This window comes from Notolabrus celidotus, chromosome 6, assembly GCF_009762535.1.
Source record: "Notolabrus celidotus isolate fNotCel1 chromosome 6, fNotCel1.pri, whole genome shotgun sequence".
Lineage (NCBI taxonomy): Eukaryota > Metazoa > Chordata > Actinopteri > Labriformes > Labridae > Notolabrus > Notolabrus celidotus.
Window position 1 is genome coordinate 12216057 of NC_048277.1, and position 18642 is coordinate 12234698.

At 40.0% G+C, this 18642-nt stretch overlaps 2 protein-coding genes across 2 annotated transcripts in view; one reads left to right on the plus strand and one right to left on the minus strand.

Annotated features, from left to right (window-relative positions):
- The window catches only part of sf3b3 (splicing factor 3b, subunit 3), a 35551-nt gene extending 27112 nt beyond the window's left edge, over positions 1 to 8439 (minus strand). Inside the window, 12 exon segments of the mRNA XM_034685289.1 lie at positions 23 to 95; positions 1754 to 1849; positions 2718 to 2883; positions 3334 to 3437; positions 4734 to 4871; positions 5014 to 5126; positions 5436 to 5577; positions 5872 to 6044; positions 6548 to 6718; positions 6975 to 7130; positions 7526 to 7644; positions 8302 to 8439. Coding sequence (XP_034541180.1) covers positions 23 to 95; positions 1754 to 1849; positions 2718 to 2883; positions 3334 to 3437; positions 4734 to 4871; positions 5014 to 5126; positions 5436 to 5577; positions 5872 to 6044; positions 6548 to 6718; positions 6975 to 7130; positions 7526 to 7595 — 1402 coding nt within the window. The 5' untranslated portion in view covers positions 7596 to 7644; positions 8302 to 8439.
- A 530-nt stretch (positions 8440 to 8969) lies between these two features.
- The window catches only part of st3gal2 (ST3 beta-galactoside alpha-2,3-sialyltransferase 2), a 77621-nt gene continuing 67948 nt past the window's right edge, over positions 8970 to 18642 (plus strand). Inside the window, exons 1-3 of the mRNA XM_034686478.1 lie at positions 8970 to 9097; positions 9463 to 9699; positions 9809 to 9994. The gene's annotated coding sequence lies outside the window, so the exon portion shown is untranslated. The remainder of the gene's footprint in view (positions 9098 to 9462; positions 9700 to 9808; positions 9995 to 18642) is intronic.

Here is an 18642-nt window from a genome sequence, read left to right on the forward strand (position 1 = left end):
GGGAGAAAAGAGGGGTCTTTACCTTCCACATGTCTGCGTACTGTCCACACAGCATTGGGGTTACCGGGCAGCTCAGACACCGCCATCTCTGACACCTGATAGAGAAGGGCACAGAAGAAAGAGAGAAAGGGGAATCAACAAACATTAACCTTTACACATTTTACTGTAACACCGTGAGGGCTTAATTCAGGAATGGGAGTGAGCTGTAACGGTTTGCATGACTGTTTTATTATTATTATTATATTATATTATTATTAAGCCAGAAGGGAAAGTACACATCAGGTTTGTTTCAAAACCAGGACTGCTTCAAAGACAAACTACAACAATAGAAAGAAATGGATTCAATTGATATCTTGTTGTACCTCCTCTCGTTTTGGAAGAAATTGAGTTTCGCTTGTCTACAAAGCTAACATCACATGTCCAAACACAAAAACATTTCTTTACAGTTAAAGGAAAAAAATGCAATAAGGCTCTTTGCTGAAAGATTCAGTCGCCATGTTCTACAATTTCTACAGACTGTAACACATCTAGAGTCCTGTTTCTATCAGAGATGACACACACAACGATGTTATACCACCCAAGGATCATCACGCAATGCAAATACGTTTCCACACAAGGGATTAATAAAGTTGTCTAATTTAATCCAAATAAGGAATATACCTATTTTAAGGTCTCAATCATCCCTCATATTCCAGCCTGAAGTCTGTGGTGGTATGTGTATCTGCACAGATCCTGACACTGTATTTTCTGATCATATCGCTTTGTCTAAGGCATGTTTGTGAGTGCGTCATTGTGCAGAAGTGTACAGCTCATAGACAGTCCACAGAACAGGACTGAGACAGAACAGCGATCAAGTGACATCACTGTCTCTCCTGTGTGCAGCAAACACAAATGTCAGGTGTGCATCTTAATGAGACTCCAGATGGACTCGACAAAATGTTGGTATTTGCACACCTGTGAATTTAACCAGTGTTTGTCGTGTGGGAGCTGCAGGTCTGACAGAGATCAGAGCAGACAAACACAGCAGGCACAATGAAGGGCATGTGAAGCCGTGGACTTGCTTATTAGTTCTTCAATGCATAACCCAACTTAGTGTCTTAAGGCTGGTTTATACTTCTGCGTCGTCCCTACACAGCAGTGGTCAACGTGGACATGAACGCGACATACTTCAGAGTCGATCTGTCTGTGACACGCAGCAATACTCCCCCGAAACACTTGAGGGCATCGTGGTCTCTCTGATAGTCAGGTCGTCTGTTTCCAGCCCTGCTACGATCTCTGTTTACTTTTTCACAACGATTTAGAACGTATTATGTTCATTTAAAGCGAATACATGTTACTGTTTATCATACAGTATTGATTACAGAGAAGAATAGAGAGGAGACGTCAGAGTAGATGAAATACACGGCCAATGTACAGCCGATGTCCGGGACCCTGGAAGTGCTGTTAATTACAGTCTGGATCGATTTGACGTGTGGTTACATTTTGGAGGAGGTGCACGTCAGCTACGTGTGTGGGCATCTGTGTAAGTACGGGATCTAAGCAGACCTGCGGCATAGGCCATTCTGATGAATCGACGCAAAAGTATAAATCAGGCTTAAATTTTATCCAACAGCAGACTTGTTTGTGCCGAATTCAGATGAAAGCAAAGACTCTTTGACAACTCTTCCAAGGAGGGATGACAAAATTGAGCTAGCTGTGCCTGTCTTTGTTTACCAGCATGTCAGATGTTTTGTAGGTAAGTAAGTTTGCATACCTCCAGTCCATGTCTAAGGACCCTCAGAGTAGACCTGGGTCCTCGTCCACAGGCAACATACAACTGCGGTGTGTCTTCATTTGCCAAATCAGCAATCTAATAAAAAAGCACAAGACGAGTCATTAAGTCATCAACTTATATTCACAGTTCAAGTAAAAAAAAACACTTACTTTCAAAATACACAACTACTCATTGCTTCAAGGCACAGTTGGACGGGCATTAAAGCTGGGGTTGGTAATCAGATTTAGATACACTTTTTGTTATACTGGTTATGTCCTGATGGCAATCAATACATAATGTGTTCTTAAAAAAGAGTGATAAAAAGCTGCTATCTACAGCTGGAGTAAACCTGGGAAAACACCAACCAATCACTGTTTTTTGGTTCCAAAAATTTAAACCATTCAAATCCGTCCTGCCGTTCTGCCCGCCTCCTGCTCGTACGTTTCCCCGGTGTTCACTCTGAGTCCCCTTCTCCTGCCTCTGCTTCCCCTGACTCTACTGACTGCCCCTCTCGCTCGACCTCGGGCATGTCCCCTCTGACCCTATTAGGTGCTTTGCTCAGGACTGTAGTCCGGATCAGAGTCTAAAAACACTCTGAGTCTCCACCCCTCCTGATGCCTTCGCTAACTGTCAACACTGTAGGAATTAAGAACATCTACACTGAACACGTTTAACAAACAGTAGAGATGTTACAATGTTATATATGTTATAACTTTTCTCCTGATATTGTGTCTTCAGTACAACTGGATAATGCTAGCATGACAGTTGTGAGTACTAACAGCAGCCATATTTGTTTGTGTTTGTGTTTGTGTTTGGGGGGGGGGGGTCGTTTTGGAGAAGCTCTGAGGGAGGAGGGAAGGGGTTAGACGGAGTCCTGAGGAAATGCTACATTCAAATTAATTCTAGTTTTCCGAGACTACCAACCCTAGCTTTAACACATGCAATTTCACACAAGCACACTGACCTGGCAAGACATGATGGGTGATAAGTTCTCCTGTTCATCTACGAGCACAAGGTTCTTGAGGGGGCGAGGCTGGAAGAAAAAGGTGTCTCCCTCTTCAAGAGGCATCGCAGAGGAGAACTCAGGCTCCTCATCATCATCGCCCAGGTGAGCAATCTGATAAAGGTAACTAGAAGAAAATAAGGGGAACAGTATGAGCATTGTAGGTTAGTGAAAGAGATTACTTTGTACCTGTTAAGTATTTTAAGGACAACATTTTCCAACAAAGTGTCACAAGTTGACCTGTATTTGACAGCAGAGAATACATTCATTGCATTCATTCATACTTCCAGAAAACATCTCTTTCTTTGTGTTCCTCTGCAAAGCATGTGACAGTCAGACCTTTTCAGAACAACAAAAACAGAGCCATGGGAGATTTCCCACTAATTTGCCGCTCAGATCGATAAATATAAACCACATGTTATAAAGTTGCTTCTGGCAGTTTTAAGATATCCATTTCAAAAGAGTTTGGCTTTTTAAGTCCAGAAATGAAATTATAAAAAGGTTCAAAGTCAAAGTTTGTCGATACAAATTCACTTGGCGAGGGAAGAGGATTAATTGGTGTTGACAAGTGACTTACTGGTTTCCAAACTCTGAGGACACAAACAGGAAGCCGGTCTTCAGGACACACATGGCTGATGCGACGGGGATTGTGTCAAAGTACTTCAGTCTGATTTCTGTGACCTGAGAAACAACAAAGGCATATTTAACAAATTCATTTTATGACTTTGCCAGCATGACAATATCTTTCATGGAGATCATAAGGTGTCTCGAAAGGTTATATGAGGTTCATACGACGTCTGTCACGTTCTCCCTTTTTCTGGAGTGTGATGCCATATACTTAATCATAAATTGAATACATTAAGTGCCCCCATACCTTGGTTAAAGCCTGTTATGAAAAAGCCCTAACATGCACAGGTATTGAAAAATACATCCTTATAATAAAAGGATAAAAACAAAGTAAAAACTTGTTATTGCCACTTGTAGTCACTGAGGCAGAGAGAGACACAGATGTAAGAGTTCATAATGACTGGTTACAGTCAGGTAGAGTTAACAGCTTGATATGAAATATGTTCTCAACTGCACCAGTCAGCACATTCAACAAATTAATCCATTCATTCTTTCTCTGATTCACATTAGAGGCAGCTAAAATCTTAGGTTTGCAGTAATTGGTGAAAATAGATTATCTTATATCTAATTTAATTAAACAACTAATTATGTATTTGAAAGTGGAGAAAAAACAGCAGTGCAGAGGATTAATATTTCACCAGTCCTTCTTCTAAAAGCCTCTGGAAACGTGAATGGAATATTTAAAATTCATATAGAATATTAAAATGTAGTGTGTTATCAACAACAATCTGAGAGAAAATAGACATAACTCTGAGCTGTTTGGGGAATAGTTAGTAAACCAGTCCTGGGGATATGAGCAGAGCATATGCGGGACTGCTCTGGGCACTCGGCCGTAGCTCAACTAAACTGCAGCTCAAAGTTTACCCAAGTCTGCCACAGTAGGAAAAAAGAAGAATGACAAGCTGTCATCTTCACCAGTAGATGTGCAGCCAGGGATGGCACACACGATCACAGCGGTGCAAAGAGCAGAGAGACAGCTATACAGACAGCTTACAGAAGAGATTAGCAAACAACCTAACAGCTAAAGTGTTGCAGAGAGGAGTTCGCTCAGACGTTAGGAGACGGTCTGAGCAGGAGCGGAGTAGTTTTGTTGAACATGTGTGCATGTGACTCAGTGTTTAATTTATGATTGGTTTGATATTTATGTCGTAATAAACATCCAAGTTAACCCTGCCTTCTTTAACCTAGTGTCAGAACGTTATCAAAAACTTGCTGATGACACTTCAAAAACGGATTTAAGTTCAGTTCCAATATTTATATATCTCTATATATAACAGTATGTACATATGACTAGAAATATCATAGGTAGAGCGTTTTTCTTTACTTGAGATACCAGAGGCTTTAACTCACCATTTCCTCATCTGTTTCCAAGGTAACCTTAAAGATATCTCCCTGCTCAGTCTGGGCCAGGAAGAAGAACATGGACTTGGTCTTGTGTGTGGCTGAGCAGACGAATATCATGCCACGCTCAGGGTCATCCAGGTCATTCTGTACGTACGATTGGGAAAAATGAAGGTACAGATGAGGAAAATGATGAGGGTTTATAAAAAATCTTCAAAGTAAAGAGATGTGCAACAGTTTGAACCATATTGTGAAGCAGTAATGTCTGTATTTGTATCCAAGCACTCACCCTGCGTCGTGGGATGGGACAACGGATGTCAGGCTGGTCTCCAAAGTTCTTGTAGGTGATGTAGTTTTCAGAGCAGATCAGAACTCCACTCGGTCCATCTGATCCACCAGGAACTAGAAAAGGGAGTTTGAGTGAATAAGTTTGATCCTGACTGCAAAGAAATCTAGAGAGCTTCATGGGCAGTGGTTTCAAGTTCAACCTTTCCCCTCACTCTCAAACTTTCTCTTTAATGACTTTTGGTAAACTTGTGTTGACATTAAGAGATGTCAAATCTTTCTCCAATAATACTTTGAGAAGGTTTATTAGCATAATGGCCTATTCTTTGCTAGACGTGAATGCTAGTTTCAGTTACAGTGACTACTGAAATAGCTAAGACCAGATTTATTGTTGTTTTATTTTTTCAAAATGTGATGAATCCTTACCAGTGATGAGGAAATTCCCGTGCTCTTCTAACGCCTCACTGTACTTGCGGACCACGTGATTCAAGCCCAGGTCCAGCTCGTAGAAAGTGAGCGTCTGTTGCGTGTTGGCGGCCGCTTCTCCCGTTGGATCATTGTCAGCTTCCTAGAAAGATTCAATATCACAATACAGGGTCAGAGATTTCATCATTAGACCACAACTGGGCAGAGTACACCAACCTTTAGAGTGCTGCTGACTTAAAACTAACAATGACAACACCAGAAGGTATTAGCTTTTCAACTGAAGTATTGTATGATTACACTTACATTTTTATCTAAAAAGTTGAGATCAGAGAGATTCAATCTTTCTCCAGAGATAGTCAGAGAAGAGACATGACAAACTCATCACATCTTCAACTAAAAGCCGGTTTGCAATCATAGAAACATAATGTCTCCTTACCTCATAGTCCATTTCCAGGCAGGCAAACATGGGGTTCTCAAAGCCGACATCAACTCCTACTACGTGGTAGACCAGTGTGTTTGCTTTGTGTGCCTCCAGTGGAGAGGAGATGGTCAGCCTCGCAGCTGCATCTCTGTTCAGAATATAAACCAGCTTCTGTTTCTCTATTGCTCCTGCAGACAGAACAAAAAGAAAGACATTTTATTTAATAACCTGCTCTTACTTGATTTACATGTACATGACTGTGATTTGACGATACAACATCTAGCACAAAATACACAACATACATTCTGAATACATTGTTCTTAGTTTGAGAACTACCATTGTAAAGAACTTAGTGAAGACCTCTGAATCTATACTTGGTTTCTGGCCTGCTTGCCCGGATGCATGATTAACAAACTCCAGGCCAGCTGATTGCAAGTTTCACTGGCCCACTAGTGCCAGTTAAAATACTGTTTAAAGAGATCATGTTGCCTCTAAGATCCCGTCACATGTGTGTGTATAAATAGTGCAATAGCTGTCGTCTTGTACAATGATTATTAGTGTGTTATGTGGGTGAGGGCGTGTTCTGTTGATATAAAATCAATCTGAGTTCTATCTGACAGGTTTTCAAGGACATAACAATGTTTTCTTGTTACATTCAAAGGGACATATAAAACCGTTATCATATTCTTACCTATCATTACAGCTCTGCCTTTTGGGTCAACAGCCAAGAACTGGCCTGGGACGATGCGTCTGCAGCCGCTCTTCCCGAAGGTTTCTTGGTGGATCTTCTCAAACATATTTTTGGATGGATGATATTCCAGGATGACGATACGGCCACTGTCACTTCCGACAACAATGTAATCTGCAAACACGAGAAAGCATTAAGAACTACAACATACGAAAGATGACCTGTTTGTTACTAGGGTGCTGGCAACATTAAACAAACAAACTAGTATTGAGATCAGAGACACTAAATCTTTCTCCAGTGATTGTCAGAGAAGAGACATGGAAACTCATCACATCTACAATACACGCATATGTATCAAAAGTATGACCCTGAGTTAACATTTGCACTAAGCACATATCAAATACGTACATATATATCTTTGATTACATACCTTTGGTGCCTCCAGTGAGTCTGAAGGCCATCAAGGACCTAACAATGCCAAACACCTCCACTGTGAGCAGAGTGTGCACCTTTCCTGTGTTGGCATCTGGTCGCAACAATTCCAAGATCTTTCCTCTGGAAACAACGATCTCCTGCATCTTGGTTCCTATAAAAAGGTAAACAATCTTGTTCAGTATGTCTCATGTTTTGAAACTGAATCATAATCCCTTAAGTTAAGACTGACATCTTCTGCAGTGCTTTGAATGTTGCTGAATTCAATCATTGTAACCCATACACAACTACTTCTGTATGTACTGCTATGCTGGGAATATTTACAAGCCAAGGTGACAAATCTTTCAACATACAGTATCACAGACCAAAGCAGAATAAACTTACAAGATGGGTACAGCCTGATAAGAAGCACAATGTGATATTCTATATGACATATCAAGAAAGCCTACAGGAACTTCCATACACGTTAGTTCTTTAAAACCCTGTATTCTGCTTGAGATCATGTTTAATAATCTATACAAATGGTAAAAGAAGACATGCAGTGATCACCTGAGAAGTTTCCATGGATGGCATGAGTGATGCCCGTGGCACGCTGTAAGGTGATGTTGTACAGAAACATGGCTCTCTTTGTGTGGCTTCCCCAAAAGGTTCTTCAGGGGCACAGAGCACTATGCCGAGCAAAAAACTGCAATTAAGCAATGATCGAGTTAACAAAAGGAATTCATACAGGTTTTTATTGGCATTTACAATCCCTTATCCACGATCAGTCTTCTAAATGTTCACTGTTGGAGGACTATACAAACTTTACTGTGCTGCTCTGCATGAGAATTTACAATTTTAGTAAATGAAAGCTTAGAAACTTATAAAAAAAAAAAACAGAAACATACAACCAAGAGTACATAGGCGATGTAATTCATATGTGAGCACCATAACTTAACTTGTGCCCTCGTTGTTTACAAAGCAATGTTTACTCGATCCTTGCCACAGTGCATTGCTAACATTAGCTTAGCAAACTGGAGACGTACATCACACATATAGGGTATTTGCTTTTAATCCTCCAAGTTTCTCCAATGCAAAATGAAATTAGATAGCGGCTCCTGTCTATAAAGTTTTAAATGTACGACCTTAACTTTGAAAGTCTGACTATGTAGGTCATTAATCAACTTGTAGTAAGTGTACGAGAGCCCATTCATTGAGAGCGCCACTTTTGCCAGACACTACCCATTGATTTCTTGCTTTATTACTTCACACAGAGCAAACCTGACAATAATTAAGAGTCTGTTTTATTAGCGACATGCTTTAGATTTGTCTAGTAGAATATTTACCGGCTTTAAGTATAGGATGATTCAGATTTCAGACGGATAATGTTTCCGATACATAAGAAACTATCCACAGTCGCCAGAGAGCCAACGCTTAGCCGCCGTTTGTGGGTCCGTCATCAGTCCGAACGCGTCACGGAGAGTGGCCCTAAAAGTGCCTGACGAAAATCTCCGACATGTTAAGCAAATCCCCAGCAGATGGCGACTGAAGACTGAAATATTTCAACAGTTAACCCTAAGCTATTGCTTACAATAGAATAATTCTACGTCGGATACTTTCTTTTAATTATTAAAAATTAGCTGACACAAAACATTCCCTAGTTAAATTAAAACTGTGACATAAAATGGGAAAGTTCATGTTTGTAACCTGAGAAGTCCATCATCAGTGACAATATACCACACCCAAAGTAAGAATAAGTAGATTCTAAAAACAGTAAAAAGTGTTTTTAAGTAAAGTCTTCATTTGAAACCTGAAACATTAAATTGTACACAAAACTGACATTTTTTGTTTCATTATATGGTTTGGCCCTTAATAACATGTAAGACCAAGGCTGATGGTAAGTGGATTGGAGCTACATTAAGACAATTACATCATTTTTTTTATCTTAGCTTTTCGATTTTAATTTTGCTTTGGGTTAACTTTATTATTGGTTCCCTCTTGATGTGTCCTCAATTAGTGTGGTGCCTGCTGTGATCATAGACAGTATAAAATGGTTGTGATGCTTGTTGATTGTGATGGCCGAATGTCTGGGTCTAATCATTTGAAACTGCAGCTTTTGTGGAGTGTGCCCAGTCTGCAGTGGTGAGTACCAAAGCAGCTAAACTAGAATCAGCCGTAGAGTTATGGGGCAGCTATACAGCTCATTGATGCATGCAGGGGGTCAAGGCTATCCCCTGTGGTGCCATCCATCAGACAAATGTACTATAAAAAACAAACAATTTGACCAAAGGAGAATGAACATGTTTAATATTTTGCATGAAAACTAAGCATGAAGTTATTATCAAATTACATTTTTTTTTATGTTCCACACAGCAACATTAATCAAAAACTCGCTCCCAAAAAATAAAGTATAGAAACAGCATTGGTAAATCAAAATATTAAACAAAGGATGCATTTTTTTTGAGGAAACACATAGCCATTATTTTAATTGTGAAAAACTCCCGTAGAACCGGAAGTTGTAGAACTGTGCTAGTTAGCATGACAGTGGTGGCTACAGAGGTCTACGAGGACCGTCCCTCCCAGGAAGACACCAACCAACACCGCCTCCTACTCCTCCTGCCTCGTCGTTTGAGGGCCGTCCGGGGGAGAACGGTCCACGGTCTTCATCTTGTATTGGATACCGCCTCATCACTCAATTTTATTCAGCGAGCGGGTTAGAAGGTTTCCTCCTCTCCATCCTCTGTGTGTGTGTCCACATAGCTCACTCTGAAACAGCTCACGGTGACGTTAACACCCCCTTTATCAACCGGGGTTCATTGAAATTTCATTGCTCGTTTGCCTTTTTTTATTTAGAAAACAGTGGAGGAAAACCCTACACACTTCTGCTCAGCCAACGTGACTGCATGCCACGAGCAAGGAGGACTGCTCCATGCCTGAAATAAGCAGCAGGAGCACGCGAGCGAGGCTGTGAATGACCGGCTGATAAAGATCAACGCTTTTGGGGGGGATTTCAACCAGAAACACAGCCAGCGCTGCAAGGTGAGCTTTGGAAAATATATATTTAACCAGGCAATGTGTCTCTGCCCGGGGCTAACACTCACACAGCGATGATGCACAGTGCTGTTGTAGGGGTAAGGAGGATGAGGAGGCAGGCATCAGCCTCCACCTCCAGTGTGTGCTGCTGGTGTCGGAGGCCATTGGCTCTGTGCATCTCCCCCCTGACCGCTGGAGATGCTTTGTAGCCGATGACCTGCCTCACAATGCCCGCCTTTCTTTGCTTCTTCCCCGTGGGCATTTGAAGTAACACAACACATTGACTCCAAGGTTACAGTAGTTTTGAATTTGTCATCTTTTTAGATTTATATTAATTGAATTTTGACATTTTGCTCTCGAATTTATTTGAGTTTTAGTCAACTTCTAATGACAGTTTTTTGATGTACCTTTTATTTTTTGGTAATGCTTAGCTGTAGTTCAGCTTTGGTTTGGTTTTAGGATGCAGTTGTCATTTCTTTGTAAAGCTTTGATTTTGTTTTCATTTCAGTTACCTTTCATTCCAGCATCTAGTTTTTGTTATAGATAGATAGATAGATAGATAGATAGATAGATAGATAGATAGATAGATAGATAGAAAATGTGTTTGTTCCAGCAGCTTACAACACAGGACAGGAGAATACAACAATGTGCTTACATAGTTAAAAAAAAAAATGATAATAGTAATAATGATAAGGTGAATATAAAATGAAATAAAGTAAATATAAGAGATGTATACACTAAATGTGTAAACTTCTATCTTATGAATAAATAGCAAGGCATGTTACTTCACAGACAAAATTGCACCAGGTTTTTATGAGCATACACAGTAGTAAAAAGAACACAGAGCAATTCAAATATGAGACGTTTAAATATGAGAAGTTTACAGTCAGTATAATGACCTGAGAAGACAGAACATAGTGCAAGATCACAAAGTAGCTGCCATGTAGTGAAATGAAAGATGACTCACGTTATTTGTTAGGTGTCATTCACAGTTGGGCCCTTTTTTAGATTACTAGCCGTCTTTTAGATTACTATCATCTTGTTCTTCTTTCATTATCAGAGTAACAACTTACAGTGGAAAGTACTTTGGAGTTACCTTTTCACCAGGGAATACTGAGGGCAAGTGAACCCTGTTAATATTTCAAAGCTCAGAAAAGTATTTTCCCAGAAATGCACTCATTATGCAAAAAACATGTCACTGTCCGTCAGAATGGAGTCGCCTTTATCGTTTTGACATTTTCCTCCCACATGACATCAAATGCAGTGAGCTTGACATTTAAGCATTTCCTAGTATTTTTTCCTACTCCCCCCATCCTCCTCCCTTTCCCCATTTTCTGTCTCTTGTGTCTCCTATCTGTCCTGAGTCACCTCTCCACCCCTCTCTGTGTGCTGGTTTTCCTCCCTTCAATCACCACATCTGCGCTTCACTTCCTCTGTCTTCTCCTCTTCTTTACCCTCTTGACACCCATCTGCCCTTCTCCCACTTCGGCCTCTCTTTTTGTCCTCTCAACCGCCTCATTCATCCCTCTGCGGATCTCTTTTCCCCTCCATCGATTTGCCTGGAGGTGTTGCTAAGAGACAAAAGCGGTCGGAGTCCTGTGAAGGATTGAGTAGACGGAGGGGCCCAAGGAGGGTGTCCTTTCATCTCTTTAGGTTGTGTGCTCTGTTGTGAATGGAATCTGGGAGAGATGGGGGCTTCTTAACATTTTAATGTTAATACAGTAAGTAGTGGATGTTGTATGGCTGTTGAGATGAGACTGTTTCTGATGATGAAAAGGTTAAATCAGAACCTAAAACATCGACATTGTCTTATACCTTACTATCTACACTGTTGAAAAGACCCATCAGAGACAGGAGAGTGTAAATCCAACGCACCCTGATACAAGAAACGTGTGTATGTGTTTTATAACACTGTTACTTGTGCGGTTTTAGCACCTCTTTGAGTGTCCTTAGCAGGTGACTTATTGAGTGAGTGTTTCTCCTGTGGATTAGCCACAACATGTCCAAAACATGAGTTGAATTTTCAATTGACAACAACAGCAGGGTTATTTTCATGCAGGAGCGCTACAGAACTTGTGATATCTTGTAAATATTCAAAAGTAATGTAAAAAGAACACATTATTTATTTAAAAGGAAATGCTACTCTGCTTCATCAGGACAGTGTGGCTGTGGTTTTATTTAGTTTTGCTGCAGAACACCAAACAACCCACCAACTTTCATCAGATTTAAATGAAAGAAAAATCCTGATTGGCGCATTTTAAATGGGGACGAAGAGAGCAGAACAAAGAAGTGCAGTGAACTTCCATGCACAATATTTAAAATTATATTTAACTTTGGAGAAAGAAAGTTGTGTTCATTTAGGACTCTGTTACTATTGCATCAATTGAAGAACTAATTAAGAAATGTAATGTCAAATGTTGCTTTTAGCACAGGGACACATTAACACACTCTTTTTTAAAAAGGCAGCTTAAATGACATCTCTCTCATTTTGCTCTGCTGTTATCTCATACAGGTATATTCCAAAAATGACACAATAACACTTCATCCCTAGAAAATGTAGGGACTGTAAGGGGTTTTCAGTTGATGTTAATTCTGGTGACCCCTTTGGATGAAATCTGAGCATTTTTCTGGGACAAAGACTGCATTTCCCATGAGCACCATCACCCACTGTTGTAAAAATATGGCTCTTGCAAATGCATTTGTTGCGAAAACAAATTAATGGACTACAAATCTTCTTTTATATTCTACATATATTTGTTAACAAAACTTTTTGCAGGATGCAGAGTAATGCGGCATGTACTGGTCTGTAGCTATTAGCTGTTCTGTAACAATGACAAAACTTTATGAACTCTGATTCACTTTTACCGTTAGCTTACAGAAGATGACCAGACTTGTCTCACAGTTTCAGTGCCATGATTTGGGCTCTAGTGTCCCAATTAGTGTCAGAATAATGTAAATATGCACATGGTTTAACTCTTTTGTCCTTAAAGAGCAGCACAGCATTCATATGCATAAACATTGAACCCTTAACACTCTTTCGCTCTTTTAGTTAGCAAACCATCTGAGTTCCTCAGATGAAAACAAACTCCAGCAGAAGATGAACGTCTTCTTACAAATTCTGCTGCAGTATCAGCCATGAGTACAAAAGATCAGGTAAAAAGAAAATGATCTGAAGAAATTAAAACTCCTCCCTCCTCACTGCCAAACTTAACTAGCAGAGCTCTAAACATAACTACATCCTAGGGAGTGCCAGATATCGACTCACCTATTTTTTCACAAAAAATCTGGCACTAAAATTCAAAATAAAAAAAGATTCTGTCTTTTTGTTGCTAATCTCATTTTACCAACTGAGAAGGAATGAGAATAAGAGTGAGACTGTTTCAAAATCAGTTCAAAAGTCCTCACAGTGCCCTCCAATGTTAACAGGGTAATTCCCATGCTAATCTGCATGAAAGTGTCAGAACCTTCAGCCTGGCCTTCTCAATATGTCATTTAAGTGTTAAAAATAAACACGATTGTCAGCCATGTCCCCTAGGGGAGTAAAGTCACCAGGAACAGCAACCTACAACATCTACCATCTTCAGTATGTTACGTAACTGTGTTTCTTGGTGGCAGAGAAGCTTCTGTGTGACGCACCTCACCTTCTGCAAGCCTCCAAGTCCTAAAAGTGAAAGCAAACTACCTTCAACTTATATCCTCTGACATAATTTCACTTGTGGGACATGTTTAAAAAAATACTTTTCAGTATCTCTGTTTATGAGGGCGTGTTAGAATAATCTAGAGAAGTAGTTGCAGTACAACACCTGCATACAGTGCATTGACGACATTGCTGAAATTTCCATTCTGGATTTTTCCTGGTGTTGAAAGAGGCTTAGATGGAGCAGCAACAAAGCAGGCCTGGCTTTGTCCTCATGGCCAATATAACACCTAAACCCCTTGTATTCTAAATTCCAGCTTGTACAGACACTGTGTTTTGACCCGGGCTGACAAAACAACGTCCTAGTTGTGGCACTCTTCAGCTGTTGGATCCAATTCATGTCAGAGTTGATGACAAAGTGGACCAGAGCAGAGCTGTCAATTTGTCAGAATTCATCACGTTAAATCGTCTCTGTAAACTTTTAATTTGGTCTAAAATCTTCAGCTTTGTTGTGTTTTTGGCCTTGGAGCACTTTCCAACATCTTACTTTCTTTCCTCTCTGTCTTTTTTCTAATATTGTCACCATTAAAGCCAGAAAGCCTTGCTTAGCTTGTTTTTCACACTCCTGATAACCATTTAGAAGCAGGAAAAGCAAGGTAAGCTCAAACTCTTCAACTCAAATTCCCTCACTGAATTCAGTACTTGATAATGCTATCGTGTGTTAATCCCTCTTACCTAATATATAAGTAAGCTTGCAGAATTTTATAAATCAGCAAAAATATTCGAATACAGATTTCTGAAACTGGACGCACCAAGTAAACTCATGAATAAATCTCTGTGTTTAATATTTAACATTCTCAGATTTTTCACTCTACATAGACACAAAATGAAGGCAGGGAGAGTGTGCACCCATACATATTGAATGCAGGAAGTTTCAGTGTCGGCATAAAAATGCAGAGAGAGGAAACCACGTGTGACAAACAGAAAATGGAAAAAAAGTCTCAGCAATACCCCAATATCACACTAAGAACCTCACACTTGACATGACAGACCACCAACTAAAGACAATAGACTATAAAATGAATGTTTGAAAACGTATATTATTTGCAATTTATATGGAAATTGCTTCAATTTACAGTAAAACATGAAATAAAATGTACATACCAAAGTGACAGATTTACATCATCCATCCTCTGTCCTTAACATCATGCAGTTTATAAAGTTTAGTGAGTGGGTGGTTAAACAAATTAGAACCCTGACAGGGTGACCAAGGCCCTGACACGAAGAAGAGGGGTCTCTCTTCTCTCCTCTGGGCGCAAGAATTGAAGCCAATGCGGAAGTGTTAAAAACTGCAGCTCTTCGAGTGTCCACTTGAGGCTGGCTCCGGAGACGCACAGCTGACTTGATTGACAGGTGGGAACTCTGTAGCTGTTGGCTAGAAGGCCTAAAGCTCACCTCTTTATCTCACGACAGCAGTTAGCTGGAGTTCAGCATTTCCAATATGGCTCCTGCCGACGATTGGCTTCAGAACAATGTTTCAGGAACAGATGGGTGGTGTCATGGATACTACGTCCATTATTTATACGGCCTATGTTCACAACGCTAACAGAAACTAACATTTTGCCACAGTGTCAACAGGCAGTGGAGAAATGTACTTAATTCACTCGCGTACTGTTTCCCATGTCACTTATTTAGTGACAAATGTTCAGGTTGTCTGTAGCATTGACAATAAACTACCATAGTTATAGAGTATATAACACAACTGGTAATATAAAAAGTAAACATACAAATGAAGGAGCCAATGTAACAAGGAAAATGTGTTATTTGTTTTACTGATGAAGTCCCTGTTTGTTAATGTAGAAGACTAAGAAACAACACTGATCTTTAGAGGCCCAAAAAAGAGCCGCTTAATGAGCACTGTTTGAGGTTAACCCTTGTCTACACTTTAAATCAGGATTGATGTCTTTCCCAGTCTTCGTAGGTGAATGATGTAGAATTAGGATCACTGTCCCAAATGTAAGGTGATGTCCTCAGGTGGCCAGCAGGTGAACATTTTTGGTCCAGACTTTAAATACCTGTACTATTTCTGGCTCATTTTGGCCCTGTCTGTGTGTACCACATACAAGTCAAGAGAAGTTCTGTCCAAAATAGAAGATGTAGTGCTCCTGTGCCAAACAGCTTGTGTTTCTTTAAGATCAGCTCTAATGTTGCTTTCAAGTAAAACTTGACCACAGGCAGCTTTGCAAAGCTGTTCTTCTGGTTAGATTAAAAATTGTAACAAAACCTGCAAATCTGTCCATACAATGAGGCACAAGGCTCAATGTCTAACATAAAGAACCGTACATTAGACACCAGCTGACAGAGTAAGTACAAAGCCAAGAGGTTGTTAATAGGATTCCTACCTTAAAGATTATGTGTGTAACATACACACACGCACACGCTCCCACTATGTGCCCAGAGTACCTAGAACAGATTTGAAATGTAAATCCTTTCTGCGAAAAACAGAAAATCTTCTAAGAGTAAATCTCAGGAGTGGCTACGGTCAGTACACAGTGGAATATCTGTAAATGTGTCAATGAGGAATGCAGGCAGATACACGGGTCTTTACGTAAAGCAGCGTTGGTTAGGATTAGTCCCATTACTGATTTGAGTGCAGGGTGAAGCTAGGTTTTCCTTTTAAGCGCCATATGTGTTGAATACATCTCTTTTTCCCAGCTGTGGTTTTGTGATGTCTTGGCCTCTCTAAGGAAGAAGATGTAATAGAACAAGTTGTTAGCTGCCATAAAAACACTATTCATTTCTTTACCTTACTGTGATTGTGTGCAATCTCACCAATAAGGCTTAGCCAGTAGTCATAAAAACACAAGGGATTTCTCATTAAGATTCTTCTCTTGCAAAAACTTTGCTGGATTTGTCCACAGAACCATTTTTTTTGCAGCAGTTGGTCTTTCAGAGAAAAGTGAAACAAATTCATGCTCTCACAATCAAAACCACAAAACAAGAAGTGCCTCAAGCCTTCAAACTCTTTCATCAAAATGTCCGTGAGGGCCATCTGTGCAAATTTGACTTGAACACTGAGACAAATTGGATGGTGTTCATCGAGTTTTAAAAGTGCCTCAAGGTAAGAAGCGCCCAGTGAAGTTCTGCGCGAGGGCATCATAAAAGGTTTACAAAATCAAAGAACCTGACTCATTTCACATTGTGGTGAATACAAACGATAATGCAAACCCCTTGAGCCTGCAAGGCCACATGCAGAAGCGCTTAAAGAGAATGAGCAGCGCTTGACACGATGACCACCAGGAAGGAATTATAAAGTATTTCCATCCCCTCTCATATGCACACACAGACATGTACATGTACATACACAAACCCACACACACTTAATCCCATCATTTTCAACTACTTACAGTAACTGTATTTTTGCTCCCTCTCACACACACATACAGGCGCACAAATAGAATCCTATCAGTGTAAACTACTTAACCTCCTCAAACACGCTCAGCTCCTTTATTTGTGCTGGTGTTTGAATCCCAGCCAGAAGCCACTTACTGTTAAACCAAAGAAAGGCTTGTACCTTACAGTGGACTACATTGTTTTTATATAGATTACTGAGAATCAATTCACCCTGTTATTCTTGATTTGTTTGCCACACCATTAATGTTAATCTGGTATCGCTGCTTATCTTTAATTATTTCTCCAATAGAAACCACATAGACCATCAGATTAGATAACACAGGCAGGCAGTGTCAGTCCATTTATTTCCACACCGTTTGTCTAGTCACTAATCAATGGCTTCTGTTACCGCTGATAAAAGCATCTAATCACTGATGGATGACAGGGGTACTCTGTAACTCTTTGTGCTCTCTAAGAAGACATTTCCAAGCATTACCAATTCAAAATTATAACACCGTAAATAATGTTTTGGCTTAAGGCAAGCAAACACACTGTGTATTAGAGACACTGTATTTGGGACTGTCTTTAACAGAGCGCTGGCCAAGTCCTTAAAAAAACCTTTCCATCTTTCTGTTCCCTACAGGGGGTCTCCTCAGAACTTTTTCTTAGCACTGAACACTTCTTTTCATGCATCTTATGATTTTTATGATGTCTTTCCTGCACAGTTACACAATTGTATGGGGATAACCTCATTTTATGTCCTCTTTTTTGACCTCTTTTTGAAATCGCTTGTGTCCTAGAACCTTTTCACACAAATGTTAAATCCATTCATTCTAATACATTAAAAAATGTAGACTTCAACAAGTCTTCTGTTTCTTTACTATTTTAGCCCTGAACAGTTCTAAAGTTGTAGCTGAATACCAAAGGCCTGTGTATGGTTAATCTGTAGTTTTGTGTAACACGACTGGATGTACTTAAGTCACGTTAATTAGGGATATTCCGAAGCAACTAATTTCCTAGTTGTTTAAACGGAAATTGCGACTCTGAATAGCAGGTTAGTCTACAGGGTTAGAAAACGCCCAGGAAACAGTCAGAAATGTGCACATTCAATGGAACAACTAAACACAGAGTCTGCTGGTAAATTATGTTAAATGGTCAGAACGCGGCAGTTTCGAAGGTTTTAAGATTAAGATTTTTTTTCCATTATGAGAGGCACAGCTGACTTGATTGACAGGAGGTTACAGTGTAGCTGTTGGCTAGGAAGCTGAAAGCCCACCTCTTAGCGTTGGGAGGCTTGTCAGCCCCAAGAAACTGTATAAAACAATTGAAACAACATATTTCACATGAGACCTTGCTCTGCAGTTAATGGCATCAATACGTCTCTCACATCATCTACAGAGTGCACACTACTTGCATGGGAATGTGAGGGTTGCAGAGTGATTGCAGACCATATACTGGTCTATCAATCACTGATGGTGTTCATATAGGGGTGAGATAAATGTGTAAAAAGATAGAAGTGTAATTTGTCAGTAAATATTCATGTGTAGATGCAAATATACTTAGGCAACCCGCCCAGATAATACCTGTATGGAGAACACTGTTTTATTTTATCTCATGCCTGTTC